This window comes from Carassius gibelio, chromosome B22 (assembly GCF_023724105.1).
Source record: "Carassius gibelio isolate Cgi1373 ecotype wild population from Czech Republic chromosome B22, carGib1.2-hapl.c, whole genome shotgun sequence".
Classification (NCBI taxonomy): Eukaryota; Metazoa; Chordata; class Actinopteri; order Cypriniformes; family Cyprinidae; genus Carassius; species Carassius gibelio.
In genome coordinates, this window is record NC_068417.1 from 25103384 (window position 1) to 25123365 (window position 19982).

The following is a 19982-nucleotide window of genomic DNA, read 5'->3' on the forward strand; positions in this document are numbered from 1 at the left end:
AAAGAAACCACTGTGTTCCAGACCTCACATCGGGGATTGTAAAATGCATGGCTTTTGAGGCTCTTGCTGGAGGTCATGAACATTGTAAATGGGCTCAAAAGCAGTTTTCAGTTTGGTGACCCATAAATTGATTCCCTCGGTTTATGTTCTGTTTATTATTTAAAGATCATTACTTTTAAAATCTTGGTTCTTCTTAGCATAATTGCAATTGATGTGTTTTTTCGGATTTACATAGTTGACTCCACCAAATGCATTGCCATCCATTCCATCCTCCTGCGGCAGACATGTTGTGGCCGCAGACCTTGAGATATGGGCTTGGAGGGCAGAGAGTCTGCTGGTCGGCTCTTAATGACCTTTGCAGACATTAAGTCCAAGACATTTTCTTTATCACCTCAAGGCGTGACAGTAATCTTGGCACTCCGCGGCCCTAACTAATGCAGGTGCGTCTGCCGTATAACTCACCTCGGTCTTCTGGATGCTGCAAGGACGATTCTGGCATTTCGCCTGAACGCTGTGTTTCAAAGAAGTTGTGCAGCATCCTAACATGCTCGAACGGAGTCCTCCGAAGTGCTGCCCTGCAGGGAGTTGTAGGAGTGATGTTTGCCCACAATGTACACGCATTTGCAGTCGGCGACTACAGGACAGGATGTACTTTGAGACTCAGGGCGTAGACTCTCACCAGAGGTATAGCACTTGAGCTCAAAGTGGGATCTGATTGCGTCACTTAGATCTTAATATTGATCTGTTATGTTTAGATTTAATATTAATCTGTTATGCTCTCAAAGCGTGACAGCAGCTGTAGTGTGGCAGAATGCCTACCATATGGCCATAATTGATAGAGCCAGTGTTATTTTTACAGTTGTCTTTGTTTTAATTTGCAGTTACATTTACTTGTTTACTGGCAAATCCGTTTATTTTAATAGGAATAAACCAGGTTGGGAAAACATGCGTTGATTTTGCAACAGGTTCAAGGTGGTCAAGCTAGTTTGTTGGGGCATTTGCTTTACGCATTGCTACGCTATTGACGACATTTTTTGTCTTTGAAATTTCAGGAAAGCATTGCTCTCAACAGCTATAGTCATTTTGCCAGTTTTTTTGTTTTGGTCACATTTACAACAAAAATTCAGTCATTTTAATAGGAATACAGTAATTCATAAATTCATTAATTGCTAAATTCATAATGACTGAAAAGATTTCCCTGGTAGATTTCGCATTTGCTTCAGATTTTAAGGTTTTTTTAATTTGCCGTGTTGTCCAACATAAGCCCGCTTGGTTTTGAAATGACATCTGTGTGAGCGGCGCTTCATACATCGCTACACTGGTAATATAATAGTAATAATAATTGCCTTTTTTCACTTTGCAAAATATCATGAAGATCTCATTCAAACAATAACCTGTTTGTCTTTGGACAAAAATATTTGTTTAGTAATATATTTATTAAATGGCATCTGAAAATAATATTTTAGTTGATGGGGAAAGTGGAAAGCAAAATAATTTAATAATTATAATTAGGGGTCGGCCGATATGTGTTGATGCAGAAACAGATTATTACAGATCAAGTAGGCCAATAACCAATATTTTAAACCGATATATATGTCTGGTGTAAAAAATTGTAATGATCATTAAAATTAAGAGTAACAAGGGCTTTGACAAAAACCTTCTTTAAATGCTTTTACATTATTTTATCGGTAAATCGGTTTTTGGAAATGACTGATACCGATAACCATAAAAATGCTTAATTTCGGCGCTGATAATCAGTCGACCCCTAATTATAACACACTATTATAATTTATGTACAGTATGCTTTCATTCAGTGTCCTTGTTTTAGCATGTTTTAATAAAAAGAGCTTATTCACATAATGACTTAAACATTCTGACTAGCGTGTAAGTTTGTTTCCACATTTGCTCCTTTTTGTGCAAATGTTTTACACAATATTTGTGTTTTCTAATCTGGTTTTCTTGTATGTGTAGGATGTGTTTGTGTGAGTCCATTAAACTGCTAACAAAGCACTTTTATAGTTTACCACTTCAGCTAAATTTGATCTAATATTTTGGCCATGAATGGATTATATGAAATTAATTTTCTTTTTTTCAATTGTGCTACATTCTTAATGCATTAATATTTTTTTCTCTATTTTTCTTTTTTCAAACGAATTATCGTAACGACATGTTTTTGACCTTGTTTTCTTTTGCCAGTAACAGCATTAACAAGCATTTATCTTTGTCCTCCGCTGTACAGATAGCGACAGTGAGATCTCTAGCGGGACAGGAGACGTGTCGAAGGACTGTCCCGAGAATATTTTGGAATCCTGGGCAGGGATCCTAAACAGATGGTGAGACTTTTGGCCCGACATGAGAGTATGACCAGATTTGGAGTGCAATCCATATTGAACTCGACAGCAAAATACCAGCTCTGCTGTGCTGCAATGACGCCGTCTGTCTTCCGTCTGTCAGGCAAGGAAACCTTTTGGTGCGACCCAAGGGTCTGTCTGCTATGGTGAAGCCTGGGATCCCGGAGGCCTTGCGAGCTGAAGTCTGGCAGCTCCTGTCTGACTCGCACAACGATCAGCCTCTGCTGGAGCAATACCGCATCCTCATCAACAAGGTAAGAAATGACAACCGTTACCGCTGATTTTTGTTTTCGCAAAAGTCACATTCCGTCCAATTTTTACCCAACTACAAGGCATACGTTTCCGAACAATGTAGCATCCACATTTAGGGGTCTTTTCTTGTTTGTTCATTGCAATTTAGTAAATACACTCAACAGATGTACCAAGGGAGTTTGTGTGGTTTTGAAGTGAGGTTTAAAATTGCTGTGGACCCGCTTTGTCTGAGCAAAGGCAGCGGTCTGAAGAACAGAAAAAGTCTGTGTGCGTCTTCAAGGGTAAAATTGATGATCTTTACTTACTAGTTTCCATTTGTCAGCGGGATGAACCTTTGCAGTAGAGCAGGCTGTTTATTTACTAAACATATTTTCTACCCTTATTGATGCTTCACTCAGATGTTCGTTTGACCTCGTGAACTCGTGGAAACGGAGTTAGTCGAATGTTTTTAGCGGTGCTGAGAATGCATCTAATTGCTTATTCCAAAAGCAATGTCACAGCAAATTCAAGCGATTCCAGCACAGCTATAGATCTGCGACGGCTGATTATCTGCAATAGGACTGCGGTTTTTGCAAGGGACAGCTTTTTTTACATGTTTGAAAGGCTATTTATTTCATGTTGTTCCTGCGGTCAGACTGGTTCTCATGCCAAGCGTGGTCAGTGACTGGAACCTTCCCACACTGATATAACAACTGTTGACTCAGAAACATGAGTCAGATTGTGGTATTCAGCCACTAATTTGGCAAGAAATTCTTTCAGTGATCCACATTTTAGCTCTGATGATTGTTCATTTCCCCTTTTATAAAGAAAACCTGGTGTCTTAGAGTTTAAAAGCAATTTGTCAGTCAAACACTTTATTTATTTGTTAGGTTATTTTCATTTATGGATATTTTATGTGGTAATAAAGGTTAATAAAACACTTAATATACATTTGACTAACCACTTTGCACACCACTGATTTATGTTTTTTAATTTATATGATTAATGTTTTGGGTGAAGAAATCTTATAATATTTGGTATATTTTTTTGGTATATATTATTTTATGCGTATTTTATAAATATACATGCAGAAATATTTTAATAAATAGATATTATTAAATGTTTATTATAGGCTTGTATTGCATTTAATTACATACTAATTATGCATTATTATGTGCATTTTTTATTAGTAAGTTTTATATATTAAATAATATATGTCAAATATAAATAATGTTTTTGTCTTTTCTTCCTTTGGAGAAGTGTCTGAAACATATAAAAGTCATAAAGTAGACATTGTCAAAATTCATCGAGTGCATAAGCAATAGTGTTGGCATAAATGTGCGCTATTCATTGATTGAGAATCAATTTGAAACCATCCATCGTGATTTGATTTTCAATCCCCAAAATATAAGGCGACTTAAAATGATAATTAAGACATTTGTTTTCCCATTTCATGTATTGAACACTTCTATGAAATTAAATTTAACAAAACTCACCCAGAGAAATTTTTCTTTCTCACATGTGCTCCTTAAATACATTTTACAATTCGTGCACATATATTTTTATTTGCAACTGAAGCCAATAACCCCCCCCCCCCAACCCCCCCCCCCCCCCCCCCCCCCCACAACACATGCAACACTGCACAGAAACCACCACGGCCCATGACTTCAAGTTTTACTTTAATACCGCTTCTTTTGTGTCCTCATAGAGGTATTTTTAGGTTATCTTGAGTTTTTCTTTATGTGCAAGCCAATAATGATTACTTTTGGAGCAACTCCTGAAATACAGCACAATAATCAATGCCAGGCTATGAGAATGATGGTGAAAGGGCGCCATAAAATACCTCAGCACTGCAAGAGAGTGTCGAATGGAGTGTGGGATGAAGTCAAAGAATGAATGAGAAAACAGAAAAGGAGTAATGATAAGAAAGACTTTGCCAGATAATGTAAATCCTACAGTTCCTCCCGCAACCGCTCCAGTCTTTCCTTGAACCGAACACAGTACTGGCTTCAGCGTTATGGGCTGCGGAGAGAGGATAATTTATTTATTCATTTAATTTCAAGAGTACCCCACTGCAGATCATGATGGTATAACCGTTGTGGTTCTATTAATAAAAATAAAAACACCATGCAGAGATCTGGCCATTAACGCTATATTCAATGTCAGCGTTATTAATGGTTGGTTATCGTGCCGTGGGTAGTTAATGCAATATTTGTTTGAGTAAATTAGCCACAGTTTTTCTGTTTCTCAGCTGAAATAAAAAATGTCCACTCTGGCCAAGCATGTGTTTTTTTTTATTTATTTTTTATGGTGGTCTGCTAATATGTGTTTATTTCGCAGTTTTATTTAATTAATTGCATATTTTAATTAATTAAAATTTTATGAATAAATAATTTAGTAAACAATTTTATTTCTGTTTTTTAATTGAGGGAGGATTTTAGTTTGGTGTTTCCCATCAGTCAGGTTCATTTAACCCTCTGGAGTCTAAGGGTATTTTTGGGGCCTTGAGAAGTTTTGTCATGCTCTGACATTTGTGCTTTTTTCAGTTTCTTATAAATATCTAAATGGGTAAAGTCTAATATCACTGTAATCAGCACAAACTGGGCTATAATAATATGTGAAACCCATGCATGTACATGATTGTATTTTTGAGAAAAAAAATGTTATGCATGGTTAGTGAAAAACTAAAAATGTTAAATCACTTGAATAAGGGAATAAAACACATACATAAAATTGGTTGCCGGAAAAGTTGAGAACTGGAGCTTGTAGCCTAGAATTTTTCTTTCTGAATGATGTGAAAATCATCTTGTTTACTCACTCACAGAAAACAATATATTGATTTAAATTTTCTAAAACACTTTTTGTTGGTAAAAGTCATATGCGAGTAGGCGTCAACTATCATGAATATCATTGTGATTTACACCTGAGAAGACAAAGGCCTGCATAATGAGCTGCATAATGAGCCTCTCATTCAACTGTGCCACTGTGAGGGAGGACTTACAAGAAAGAGAACAAAATAAAAGTATATAATTTTATGTTTGTAGTTTATTAAGAATATATTTAATTATCCCACAACATAATTTAATATCCACTTGGGGGAGCAGTTAAACAGTTTATTAGGAACAATCAAAGCTGACTTTCACATTTTTTGGCATCCTTTCTCTAGTCACACAATCCTTCAGAAATCCTTTTAACAATCTTATTTTCTACCAAATAAACCCCATTTATTATCATCATCATTATTATTATTATTACTATTAATGTTGAAAAGAGCTGAGAATATTTTTCAGGTTTTTTTAGGGGGAATAAATCGAAAGAACTGCATTGTTTTTACATTTGTTAGAGTTATCTCTATTTGTCACATTTATATTATTTACATCAAGCTTTTGAATGGTATAGTATTGTATATTGTTATTGAAACTTCATAATGTTTCACTTGATTATACATTTAGTCAGGAATTATAGTTTGGAAAAAGTATTTGGAAAAAGTCTAACTAGTAAAATGTTTACACGTTATGTGAAAACTAGTACAAATAAATAAAGAGAGACTTACTCTGTTTATGATCTCTGCTGAATAAAGTGCTTCATTCTTTTTTCTGAGGAAATCCATTTCTCAAATCCTCAACCACATCACATCTTTTTGGGGTGAATTATGTCTTAGTCCTCTCATCGCGAAGCAAACAGTAAAATAAAATAAAAACTTGAAGAATAGTCTGGCTGCTTTTTCTTCTGTGTGGGCGTATTCAAGCCGCGCGCTTCAGTTTGAATCTGAATAGCGCGTTCAGCGCGGGGGCGTGGTCACATTAAATATAATGAGCGGAGATATGAAAAATAGACATCGCGTTGTTTTCATATGGATTACTTTATCTCAGAATATTTGTTTTCGGCAGCACTTGTTTAGTTTAAAAGTAGACATTCCAGGCTTTCTATAGATATCTCTCTCATGTCTCTTCGTTGAGTATTCACGGAGTTACAGTTCATTTTAATGAAATGTTTGTACATGACGATCAGCGGAGACAAAGACTGTAGACAGCGCACCTTGTTTGTTATCTTTATTTTATAAGTGCACAAAGGTTTTTTGTTATTATGTTTGTATCCAAAAAAACTAGACCCTTTACAGATTCGATTGATGTATTGCTCTTATCTGTACGATTAAAACTGAGAGTGTAATTTAAGTTCTTTTCGGGGTTATCAGGTGAAAATGACTCAAAACGCATATATGCGTTAATCGACTCGAAAGGGTTAACTTGTCTCATGCTTTTTCACATCAAAACATAATCCTGTTCTTTCCACCCTGTCTGTAATAGTGTCTGACCAGACGTTTTTTTAACACTCTCTCGAGTGTGCAGTGTCCTTGCTGTGGATCAATGAAAATGCAACCCGTGTGGTGTTTCCGAGAGCGTGAAACTGACATTTTCGCAACCTTTTCTACGCTGATGCATGAGGGATCTATCAAAGGTGCTATATTCTCTTGAGTCAGGGCTTTAAAAGTCTTTGTTCCTCCCCGCAAAAGCTTTCTGACGCTGGCTGAAAGAAGTATATACAGTCAAGAAATTACGATTGTGATGACATTATTGAAAATAAATGGTACATATTAACAAAATATTAGTTATTTTGATCAGAATAAAGTGCATACTGTTCCCTGTCCTGATTTGCTCCGCATGCTACTTTTATGAAACCCAAAAAAGTCTGGCACAATCAAGCATCTGACCTTTACACCATATTCTCACAAACAGCCTGTGTGTTTAATTACTTACACAGTAAAAAGGCATGTGAAAGCACAATGTTAAGGCATTGTACCATCAGCTGAGACACGTGGACCCTTAGGCTGAAGTAAATTGTTTGATTACAAGATTGTAACCGAGCATGAGACATCCTGAATGTCTCATGCCAAGAAGCCTCCTTTCAGCCATTTAGATGATCTCTGGGCTGCATCCAGCATTTCGTTTTAATATCATTTTTTGTTCAAGCCTCTGTTTTTTCCACCTTCTATTTCAAACGGCTTGTGGGATTATATAGTGTTCACAAACCTGCTTAAGTAGGTTATAGTCTTTATGGAGCATGTAATGAAATCTTTGATGGCAGATCATTTCAATACAATGTTTTGTGGATGTACTGGATTTATAAGAATAGTTCTGCTTTTTCTGAGTGTGGGTGGTTTTGTACAGTATTGTCTGGTTTTATGTGAACGGAGGTGAAACAAATTGGGGGGGGGGGGGGGGGGGGTATGTGCATTGGAAGAAATTCCTACGAAAAATTTACAAATGTACTTGGAGAATTTCTTATTTTAGACCAGTAAATAGATCCCTGTAAAATCAGCTTTTTTTCCCACTAAATGAAATTTTAGTAATCAGAAAGCATGTTTGATTCATGAAATTTTATATAATTTAGCAACAATTTATTATAAGTTTAACAAAAATTACATTTCTGGGGCTCTATGAAAGCACAAATTCACTCTTTTCCATTTAAGTTTTTCTGGTTTTACAGATTTTATTACATTTTCATAATAAAAAAGCTTGTATTAATAATTGAAATCATGAATTCTACAATATAAAATTAACAACAGTTTAATAAAAGATTAACATAAATTAGATTTTTATGACCCTATGAAATGTTTTAATTTTTCCTAATTCTGTTTTATTCTACCCAAAATAATTTTTTTCTATAACATTTTTCTGGATTCCCTTTAAGGAGTTTTGGTAAATGTTAATTCTCATGAAACTTATACAGTTTAAAGGCAATTTATAAAAAGATGTTATAAAAAAAAGAAGTGTTTTCTGTTAAAAATAATTCTGGATTCCATTTGAATGATTTAATTCAATTTTAATAATCATGTCTATTCAGTTAAATTAAGAATTTCATTTAATAATAATATTTGTACAATAGTATAGCCCTATGGATTTTTTTTTTCAGAAACTCTTATGTCTCACACGTGTGTGTGTGTGTGTGTGTGTGTGTGTTGTAGACAAACCGCTCATTCACGCAGAGACACACAGACACAAATCCATATTGTAAATCACTTTACTTTACAGCCCTCCATGACATTACGCGTTACACTGCAAATTTCATTTTTGGAGCAGGTTTCTGTGATTCTATCCTCAGAGTGTGTGCTGGTGAGCTGCCAGTATCCCAGCGTATGAGATGTTTGAGACTTGTCCACAAAGCCGTCCCAGTTTGCCTTGACCAGCTGCCCCTCCCTCACAATAGCCCCCTGTTCCCAGCACAGCCCGACATGTATCTTAATGCAGTCAACATCTAGCGACTGAGCTGCCATTCTCTCTGGACTATAACGCTTCTATTAGCGGCCTCATCATACGCCTGTTCTGCCTCCCCGAGAATCAATAACCCACCCGCACACAACGTGATTTCGTTCTCACAATGACACACCACTCACCAACGAGAGAGCCTTTTGGATGCGTTTATACACATGCCTCATTTTATGGCACTATAATGTTGAAATGGATCTTGGCCCCCATCTGCACAGTGGAGTAGATGGGGTCGGCCCCTGCATAGCGTGCGCTATCAGACTGTGTCGCCGGGGTCAGCTCACTGCTGACACAGAAATGACAGTTTGTATTACCGAGAGACACACTTCATGCAGTCATATCCCCTGGTCATGTGTGCAGAGGTTTGAATCATGGCTACATGCGTGCCTTGGGACTGCCTGCAAGTTGTTTGTGCAAAATTTAAAACACGAGAACTTGCTGTGAATGTTACTATGGTGTGGTTATAAAACATGAGCACTATTCGGACGGGACTAGTTTTCTAAAATACGTTTGAGTTTCGATTCTTACCATCTGACGTCTGTGATTTTCATGTACCAATTCGGACGGGACTAGTATCTCCGTGTTTATTACAGAGGTGGGAGGGTCTGATTTGTGCATCTGGGCGTCACAGAGATCACGCGCTCTGTATGCGTGCATTGCATTCATTCAGAATGATTGCCTTAGTATTATTAAACAATAAATACTAAATGGCTAGTATAGCAAAACCATGTTAATGTGTGGTTCCTTTAGTTTAATTGTTTTCCTTTTTTTTATTATTTATTTATTTTTTTAATTAAATGTAATTAAAACATTATGTAACTGAGTACATAAATGAACGTGAGTAATCTTACCCGATGCTGATATTACAATAGCCGGTATTAACAGTTTACGCGATCTTGCTCTTGATTTTATTATTTGTATTATTTTTTATTATTATTTATTTTCCGCTAAGCAAATATATCAAACATCCGCGCGGTAAGAGCATCTACGGTAATTCACGTTGGCCAAAATACACAAGGAAACGCATTGTGAAATAAAATATCACCCGCAATCACAGACATTCGCATTCGGACGGGATTAGTTTTCTCAGAGGATCACTGAGTTTCCTGAAAAACGGTAGGTAATTTGCTCTGGAATTATCACAGAGGTTGTGTGAGAAAAACACAGATGTGGCAGATTCGGACGGGATTAAAATCACCAAGTACGTCTGTGAAGCGCAGATTTCTCTAACGACCCCCTGTGAAACTAGTCCCGTCCGAATAGGGCTATAAGCAAACTTTTAGTCTTGGTTTAATGATGGTATTTTTCTTGAAGGATTAGTTCACCCAAAAAACTCTGTTGTTTAATTATTCGCCCTCATGTCGTTCCAAACCCGAAGGACCTGTGTTTATCTTCGGAACACAAATGAAGATATTTTTGGTTACTGTGAGCTCACTGGCCTTCAATAGACAGTAAGAATTTTACTGTGATCAATGCACAAAGACGTAGTAAAGATGTCGGTAAAATAGTCCATGAGACATCGGGTTCAACCGTCATTTTACGAAGCTACGAGAATAATTTTTGTGTGCAAAGAAAGCAATAATAAAAATGTATTCAACAATTCTTCTCCCCGAGTCAAAATCTTCCACCATTTTGGAGAGGACCCCAGAACGTGATCAATGTTATTTGTTTACGTTAAGTAAGTCATGCTGAACATAAACAACGCTGTTTTTTGTGCAAAAAAAGTTTTCTTGTATCTTTTGTAAAATAACAGATGTCACATGGATTTTAACAAAGACCTTATTACCTTTCTTTGCGTTTATCGTGGTAAAATCCTTGCTGTCTATGGAGGCTCAGAGAGCTCTCAGATTCTATCAAAAATGTCTTGATTTGTGTTCCGAAGATGAACAAGGGTCTTATGGTTTTGGAACAACATGAGGGCGAGTAATTAATGACAGAATTTTCATTTTGGGGTGAACTAACCCTTTAAATCTCTTTTTAATGAATAATACATTAGTTTAGTTTCGGACATTTCAATGCATTTAATTGTATACTGTGACCTTATGTACTTTTTATTTATATGTACGTTTATTTCATTTTCCACAGTTTACAGATTCACTTGGACATTCCCTTAGTAATTGTGCACCGTAAGACCAGGGCGTTTTTTAAATCTAGTTATGACCTAAACAGGGTCCAATTAGATTTTTATGTTGTCTTTGAAAGCAGTGGATTTATCAAGGCCCTGACCATTGCTGTAAATAATGCCAAATCAAGTCCAGTTGTCATCCTGATCTGTACTTGTACTGCCAGTGCGGTGATGAGAGCCAGAGTGCCCTGCCTGTCCCTGTACAGAGTCACTTGGATCAAAAGCTCAGGCACTGACAGATGAAGAGGATTATGGTTATTGTTTTCTCCAGCCTTTTCTCTTTCTTTGTGATGAATCATTTATACGGTCCTCTGGCTGACACTGTTGTTCTGTAGTATCTTGTTCCACAAATTATGGATCAAAGTTTTTTAAACATTTCATCAATATGTGCCACAGAATTCTGTTTTTTTATTTAGTCTAACATCATGCAATAGGACCTATTATAATAACCAGTACATATTTGCACACCAATTTTATATGGTTTTCTTTGTTTAAATTTTTTTTTTAAATAAAATAAATACTTAATGACTTTGCAAATTATAGGCAACCAGTCTAATGTCTCGTGAATATATAAGTTATTTTCTGCTTAAGAGTTGAAAAGAGAAGAAATCGGAGTATAATCATTATGAGAAGGTCATTATGACTTGATATTTCACAGCGTGACTTTGATTCTTAAAGGAATAGTTCACCCAAAAACGAAAACTCTGTCATTAATTACTCAGCGTCATGTTGTTCCAAATCCATAAGACCTCTGTTCATCTTCAGACAAATTAAGATATTTTTTATGACACACACACAGCAGTAAACACACACATTTATGCTGTGGTACCCGGCGAGCATTTGGGGGTTCGGTGCCTTGCTCAAGGGCACCTCAGTCGTGGTATTGAAGGCTGGACAGAGCGCTGTACATTCACTCCCCCCTTTTACAACTGGACTACAAGTCAGACTCTAAAGCCATTAAGCCACGACTTCCCCTAACATGTTATAGAGCTACGATTAATACTTTTGTGAGCAAAGAAAACAAAACGAACAACTTAATTTAACAATTTCTCTCCTCCCCTATCAGGCTTTGATGCACGTTCACGAGAATACCACAATGCATTGTTGAATGAAGTCGTGTTTGTTTTCTTCGCCCACAAAGAGTGTTCTCGTAACTTCATAAACTTGCGTTTGAACCACTGATGTCACATTAAATATTTTAACAATGTCCTTACTACCTTCCTGGGCTTTGCATGTTTCTTTGAGTTGCTGTGTGAAAGATCTTGGATGCAGGGTCTCGGATTTTATCAAAGAATTCTTAATTTGTGTTCCGAAGATGAACAAAGGTCTTACGGGTTTGTGAGTTATTAATGGTGTAATTTTCATTTTTGGGTGATCCCTTTAATTCTATGAAATGTTTTAACATTGCTGCTAAAAATATTAACAATAAAATGTATTACTCCTCTTTATATTAGTAGATTCTGACATAGCCATAGTAACGTTATGTTCCTGTTGTCTGGATGGGATATCACATTGAGAGAGTCTTTTGTTTTGGCATTCCGGATTTTACAGTCGTCATCATAATTCCTTTAGACCCTCTTCATTATTCAATCCGGACACTCCCACTACCCCCAAACATGGGCCTAGGACATCCCTGTCATCCCTGCTAGCAACGGCAAGGTTGGGGGTTCGATAGAGGATGGTCAAGCGGAAGTGGAGGAATACTAACACACAGCTTTCTCTGGGAATCATAGACCTCTTTGAGTACAGTCAGTAAGGACAAAGTTGTGTAAGTGTTGTCTGTTTATTGTCTTTTTTTTTTTTCAGGCACCCTTTTTTGTCATCACATTCAGTTCAGGACTGCAAGCTCACCACTCAGCTAAAATATGAAATCGTTTCACCATGGGGCTTGAACATTCAGCGGCAGTGCAGCTGTGCAGGAAACATTGGCTGTCATTCTCGTAATCCCTTTTGTATTTTATGAGCTCCTCTAGTTTTAATTATGTCTAGCAAACTTGTCAGTAAAACTGGTGAAGATCTGCATTTGTGATTGTGTTAGAGCATACTCAGGCGATGATATCCTTCCAGGGGAATGAAATCCCCCCCTCCCGGAGTCTCTTAATTTGTTCCTGTTTATTGCACCATGTCAGCTGTTGTGAGGGAGGGTCCTGGCTAACTGAAATGCCTGGCAACTGTAACCAAGGGGCAGGCATTGCTGCGCTTGGGCATCGGTCTGTGTAAGTGACTTGAAGCAGGAAGGAAACGAGAATGAGGGATAATAAAACATGGAGCTGTAGGAGACAAAAGAAGAGATGGAAGTCTTTGATTATTTTTCAATGGGGAAACATCTTCAGGGTGTGCAGGAAGAAGAGGATAATGAAAAAAGAGGGAGAACGTTGGAAAGAAAGAGAGAGAGAACAGTGTGCTGGGAGGAGTTGTGTGAGAAAGAGGACCTCAGGTGCCGCCAAAAGGGGGAGGGAGGAGAGTTAGAGAGTGAGCAAGAGCGGGAGAGAGCGGGGAAAGGGAGGAGGGAGCGAATGTGATCGAGAGGCACAGTGGAAGAGAGAGCGAGACTGTGAAAGGGGAGAGGAGGAAACTGTGAGCCACTCACAGCATCTCTGAACACCAGCAGTGAGGGGCTGTTCTCTTTTCCTCGGCTGCTTTCTAATTTGCTGCACAATTTGGAATAGATCTGTTCGAAGTCTTCTCACTTGAATTTTCAATTTCAAAGTGCATTTTGCACTGTGCGCGCTCGGCAGGAATTGCTGTCAACCCGCCTTGGCTCACAGGTCGCTGAAAGCTGACAAGGACAGAAACGGTACACAGATCTTCCAATTTCGGGAACGGACTGAGTATTTTAGAGGAGACTTTACAGAATGTGTCACAAAGAAGTTGGAGAAGCAGCAGCGAGGTCTACCTCAAAAGGAAAGAAGCTGGGTATGTACAACTAATCAGATGCAGAGGTTGGGATGCCATGTGATGTGCAAACGGTGGACTGAAACCGAGAACATTGGGATTTAATACCTGTCCTGATGCGATGTGTGGAGAAACCTTCACATAAGGAGACATATACCTGTTTTGGAAGACACAGGTTTTTTCTTTTTTTTACGTGACCTGCTTTTATCCGAGGCACAGTGAAAGTTCATGACAAGTAAATGGATCGGGAGCAAATAAAACCGAAGCCATTGCCGTGGCCCCCCAGAACACCATCTTGAAATTTTGATTAGTTCCGTTTTGCCTAACTCAGACTCCCGCAGGCTATGAGCTGTGCTCTGCGCAGAGATAGCTCTGGCAACTCTCATATGCTGTTCTGTGTTTGTTTAGAGTGTCTGTGTTTTGATTTGGACTATAGAAACCAAAGGGGGTCGAGACTGGCAAAGAGGACAGTATTCCAGAAACAAAACAGGGGTCATGTTACTGTTTGGTGACAAACTGATATGATCAGATTTTTTCAGACTTTTTGCAACTCTTGAAATTAAATTTTTGTGGACTTAGGAGAAGGTATGACCCAGGAACTTTGTTCATTTAAATTCTGTTACCTTTATTGGGTCTTGCCTTAATCCTTCTTATATTGTCTTAACTGGTCACAGGAAACTTAAGGAATTGGTCAACTTCACTGTGGGTGCTGTGGACAATATTGCCAACTGGCCTTCAGCACAAATGCGCAACCCTTTTGTTTCCAGCAGCCATAGTTTTGTTTCCCGAGGAAATATCTCTGCTTCACAATTACTGAACTGCTCCTAAGCATGACTGATTTCAGAGGAGTGCTAGGCAATTTTTTTTCTTCTCCACACAGACTGTATTGATTTTTGCCAATGCTCAATTCATTGAGATCCAGCCATGTGAAAGACAGAGGTAAAGGGGAATAGGCAGAAGATTGAGATCAAGAAAGCACAGACACAGGATCACTTTGCAGGCCATCTACAACGGAACCTTATCCAAGTGGACAAGGTCCGGGACAATGAACCGGTCGGAGCTGATCGAACCGGTTCCCACTGTAAACGGCAGCCTCAGTGGTCACTTCGGCGTGTCCCTAAACTATTCCTGTCCCCTAGGTTGGGGGCAGAACAAGGCCATGGAAGCATGCGTCATAGAGACTGCTGTCATTGTGTTGCTGACAGTGCTCATCATTGCTGGGAATTTAACGGTGATCTTTGTGTTTCATTGTGCCCCGTTGTTACACCACTACACCACCAGTTACTTCATCCAGACTATGGCCTACGCGGATCTGCTGGTGGGGCTAAGTTGCCTGGTTCCCACCCTTTCCTTGCTCCATTACCCAGCTGGTGTCCAAGAGCCAATCACCTGTCAGGTGTTCAGCTACGTCATCTCTGTTCTCAAGAGCGTATCGATGGCTTGTTTGGCTTGCATTAGCGTGGACCGCTATCTGGCTATTACCAAGCCTCTCTCCTACAACCAGCTGGTAACACCCTGCCGCCTTCGCTGCTGCATCGTTCTCATATGGATCTACTCTTGCGTGGTGTTTCTCCCGTCTTTCTTTGGCTGGGGTAAGCCGGGGTACCATGGGGATATCTTTGAATGGTGTGCCCACTCTTGGCCCACTTCTGCACTCTTCACTGGCTTTGTTGTGTGCCTGCTGTACGCCCCTGCGGCCCTAGTGGTCTGTTTCACCTACTTCCACATATTCCGCATCTGCCAGCAGCACAACCGAGAGATCAATGAGCGACGGGCACGCTTTCCCAGCCAGGAGATGGAAACTGCTGAAGGGGGCAACCACGCAGGCCACGGGCCAGACCGGAGGTACGCAATGGTGCTCTTCCGGATCACCAGTGTTTTCTACATGCTTTGGCTCCCCTACATTTTTTATTTCCTTCTGGAGAGCTCCCATGTGCTGGACAGCCCTGCCCTCTCCTTTGTAACCACCTGGTTAGCAATTAGCAACAGCTTCTGCAACTGCGTCATTTATAGCCTGTCCAACAGTGTATTCCGGCTGGGGATGCGTAGACTCTCACAGACACTCTGCTCCTCCTGCTCATTCAGCCCCTGCACTCATGATGACAAGGACTTTGGAGAGCCAAAGCCAAGAAAGAGAGCCAACTCCTGCTCCATCTGAAGGTCTCAAAGGGTTGCTTGGATCAGTCATACGCTGCTAAGTGTTGTTGCAATGGATTCTAATGTAATTGTAACTGTTGGTTGTTAGAAGAAACTACCAACAGTGAGGATGTTGAAGTTGTCTAATAGTCATGTGATCTACATATCCTTGTAAATATTAAGATAACACCTGCCTTGGTCCTGTAAATACCACAGAAAGGTCACTGGCCACAACTAGTTTAACAACCTAGAGATATGCAGTTTTTAGAGCATTTGTGAGCAAAAAACAAAGCCAAGGGGTGGGTTCAAAGCTCTCGCTTGTGATGGCTCTTTCCAAATATAGGGCACACTTGCTATTTTTAGATACGTTACCCATGTTGCTGGATTGGTTGTTTTGATGTTTGTTGAATTAGTTTTGTGTCGCAGCTGTAACTGTAAAAACGGTTGCTTTACAAAACGGTGAGAGCTTAAAATCTTAACTAGCTGGGTCTTCTCCTAGTGGCTTTTATGGTACAGTGTATCTTGAATCTTAAATATTCACAGGCAATTCAAGTCAAAAGCGATGTAGCAAAGGACAAACAGCTTGGTCTGTGTTTTATTTTTTCAAAATCTTCATTCTAGATCAGATCTTTTTGTAGGAAATCTTGAAATACCACATGCGCACAATATCAACAAATGCCTGTAATAGATGTGGACTGTAGTTTAGATCCCCAGTGGTGTAAAGCCTTAGCTGTTTGTAATTAGACCTATTTGCCTGCAGTGACCCTTTGAGAAACATGCAATACAGCATGTTTTATTTTTTAGTTCATATTTTTGCCAGATCAGCTTTAACTTAACTTGACCTGACCTTCATATTACCTAAAGCTGAGCTTTTTCAACACACTTTAATATATTTATGTCCAAACAGTTCTTTTTTGTCTAAAGTCTACAAATGTAATTTTCATTCTTACTCCGTTTTATCTCTCTCAAAGAGTTGTTAATTTATTTTTATATTTTTCAATGAGTTTTAAACAGTTGACATGATGATATAATTATTTTTCCATTTAAAATGCATGTAAATTTAACAATTTATTTTTAAATAGTGAAAAAAAGTACATACACAAATTGTTTAGTTTTTATTTTATTCTGTTCTAGTTTATACATTCCAATTCCAGTTAATACATCCCAATTATTTTCCAAGGATTTACTGATTTTCTGCACATTTGTGTGACTGTCACAATATACTACTTGTCATATTTGTTTCTGCAATGAGTATTTTTGTTATTACGCATCAGCCATTATTTTTGTAACGATACAGAGAGTACAATATATGGCTGCTTCTTTTGAATTCTAATACTTGGGTATTGGTTGGGGCAGCGTTAAACTCATTGCTTGAGTCTAGTATTGGTGGTTTAGTAAGAAACTGGGGGGTTTTTTTGTGCATATTTCAGTTTGTTTATGCCTGTAAAATTGATTTGCTGATGGATGTTACAGCCCTGTACATGCTGAACTACGCAGCTCTAAAAAAAAATCACAATACAACAACTAGTTGATGTGCATTAGATAATGAACAAAAAAGATAATAAGAATAGACTCTTTCTTTCAAATTAAATAGTGAGGGTGTTCTTTTTTCGTTCTTAATAACAACTTAGAGAAATTGACTATTTATTTATTTATTTTATTTATTTTTCAATGTCCAATGGATACGAAACTGATAAAATAGCAGTATATTCCTGTATTCATTTAGCTGATGAACCTATAATGTCTCTGTCAATTTTTTTTTCTTGATTATGAGAATAAAAGAGAATAAAAAATACAATATATACATTTTTCTTTAGTTCAGAGATTTTTGTTTGTTTGATTTTGTGAGACTCTTTGGTTTTGCTGTCGCTGCCAGTACAATAAACGCGAACCGCAAACACTGGTTTATAATGAGTACATCTTTGGATGTAGTTAATTTGGATTTCACTTAAACGAATTGAAGTTATATCACTTCTCCCTCTCTTTCTAATGAGTAGTTTTCCTGGTTTCGGCTTGCGATCCTGATTCCTCCTCCATCTCACTGTACGTCGACCGACTGTGTAATGTTTCTGTATAGGTTCATATAGTCTGGTCAGAGTTGAAGTTGCTCATGTCCTCTAAGGCTTCAGGGCAAACCGATCCCAGCACAACGGCCCCAGACTGCACACACAGCAGGACTGGCACTCGATGACTGCCTCTAGAAAGGTTACAGCTCCCTCCAGAAGGGAAATTATACATGTGCAGTTAGAGCGAGGGGGAAAATGAAGTGACCTTTTTGAAATCTAATGAGCACATCAAATGTTTCCATGATCATGGGAGGCTTTGGACCTTGGCACCAGCATGAATAAAACATGAGTGCTCTCAGCGGTCACTAACAGTACGTCTCATTCCGCTTGCTTACACTTGTTATGTGACCTTAAAATGCGTACAACATCCTTCCTGTATCTTTATCATTACTCAGCCCAAATACCTTTTCCTCTTTGATTTGAAGTGACAATTTTATATCTGGCTGAGGTCTCATTGAAAAGCAGTGTCAGTCTTCCTCTGGGAGATTTGAGAGCCTGGCGGATCTTAATGGCTATGTGGAACGATGTTTGGCCGGCACAGCTGCTCCGGGGCACTGCCCTTTGCCGACATTGAAGGTAATGCATGCCTCGTCACAGACGCTGACAAAAGTGGGCTTGTTTTTTGGCAAATGTCTTAGTGCAGGTTGTTTCAAGCCGTTTCGTAGCTCTATTTTTTTACGTCAAAAAATAGCAGACTGTTGAAAGTTAATAACTGCCATTTGTGCACTGTCACTCAAGTTATTTATGATTTAAAATGATCTTGAATAGCCATTGTAATGGCCAATATTATATCTTTTTTTTGTCTATATTCTATTTATAATTGATTCATAAGCTCTCAATATATGTCGTTTCTGAATTTGCTTGATTTTGGTTTATTTCAATTACATGTTTAGTTTCTTAACGCACAAAAAAAATTAAACCGGCATACATATATGTATATGCATATGTATGTATGTGTATATATATATGTATGTATATGTATATATATATATATATATATATATATATATTAGGGGTGTAACGATACGCGTATTCGTATTGAACCGTTCGGTACGACGCTTTCGGTTCGGTACGCGGTACGCATTATGTATACCGAACGGTTCGTTGGAGTAATTAATTATATTTGAAAAAAAAAAAAAAGAGAAAGAAATATAATGATATGCGTTCAACAAGGTAGCCCAATAACCCAAACAACGTAACAGGCAACGCCCCTGACACTCCCGAAGAAGAAAAAAACACCATCTTATATGTTTATGTTAGGCTACTCAGCAGGCGCTCGCTCACTCAGTACACGCTGAAGGCTCGTTGCAAAATAGCCAATGCGTTTAACAGACTAGAAATGAGAAGATCCTCCAATAACCAACAGGTCTGGTGTTTGGGTGCACTTTGGATTCCCTTCAAGCTATAATGGTGATGGCAAGAGAGTGGTGGATAAATAAACAACGGTATGTCGCATCTGCAACATGACAGGGTACACCAGCGGGATTACAAAAAAAAAAAAAAAAAAAAACAGCGGGAATATCTGGGATATATGCGTCAGTACTATCTGGGAAAAGACGAAAAAAAGGAGAAACATGCACGCAGCAAACTATCCCTGCAGCATTTAGACACTATAGCTTACAGGGAATCCAACCCAAACACCAGACCTGTTGGTTATTTTAGGATCTTATATTTCTGGTCTGTTAAATGCATTAGACATTTTGCAACGAGCCTTCAGCGCGTGCTGAGTGAGCGAGCGCCTTAGGGGCCGTTCACATATCGTGCCTAAAAACGCATGGAAAACGCTAAGCGCGTCTTTCTCCTGAGGCGTCTGTCTTTGCTAAGCAACAATGACGTGCTCTCTCCATGAGACGCGGAAATTTCAGCGAAGGATAAATGGATTTGCAGCTCTAAAAATCGCTTGCAGTAGCTC

At 38.5% G+C, this 19982-nt stretch overlaps 2 protein-coding genes across 3 annotated transcripts in view; both read left to right on the plus strand.

Annotated features, from left to right (window-relative positions):
• The window catches only part of LOC127987345 (rab GTPase-activating protein 1-like), a 94093-nt gene that overhangs the window by 23226 nt on the left and 50885 nt on the right, over nt 1-19982 (plus strand). For both annotated transcript variants that reach the window (XM_052589637.1, XM_052589636.1), the window contains exons 12-13: nt 2240-2333; nt 2455-2605. In XM_052589637.1, the coding sequence (XP_052445597.1) occupies nt 2240-2333; nt 2455-2605 (245 nt within the window). The remainder of the gene's footprint in view (nt 1-2239; nt 2334-2454; nt 2606-19982) is intronic.
• LOC127987346 (G-protein coupled receptor 52-like) lies at nt 12853-18873 on the plus strand. Its single transcript, XM_052589639.1, has one exon. It carries the CDS (start codon nt 14914-14916, stop codon nt 16024-16026), a length of 1113 nt encoding a protein of 370 aa, XP_052445599.1. The 5' UTR covers nt 12853-14913; the 3' UTR covers nt 16027-18873.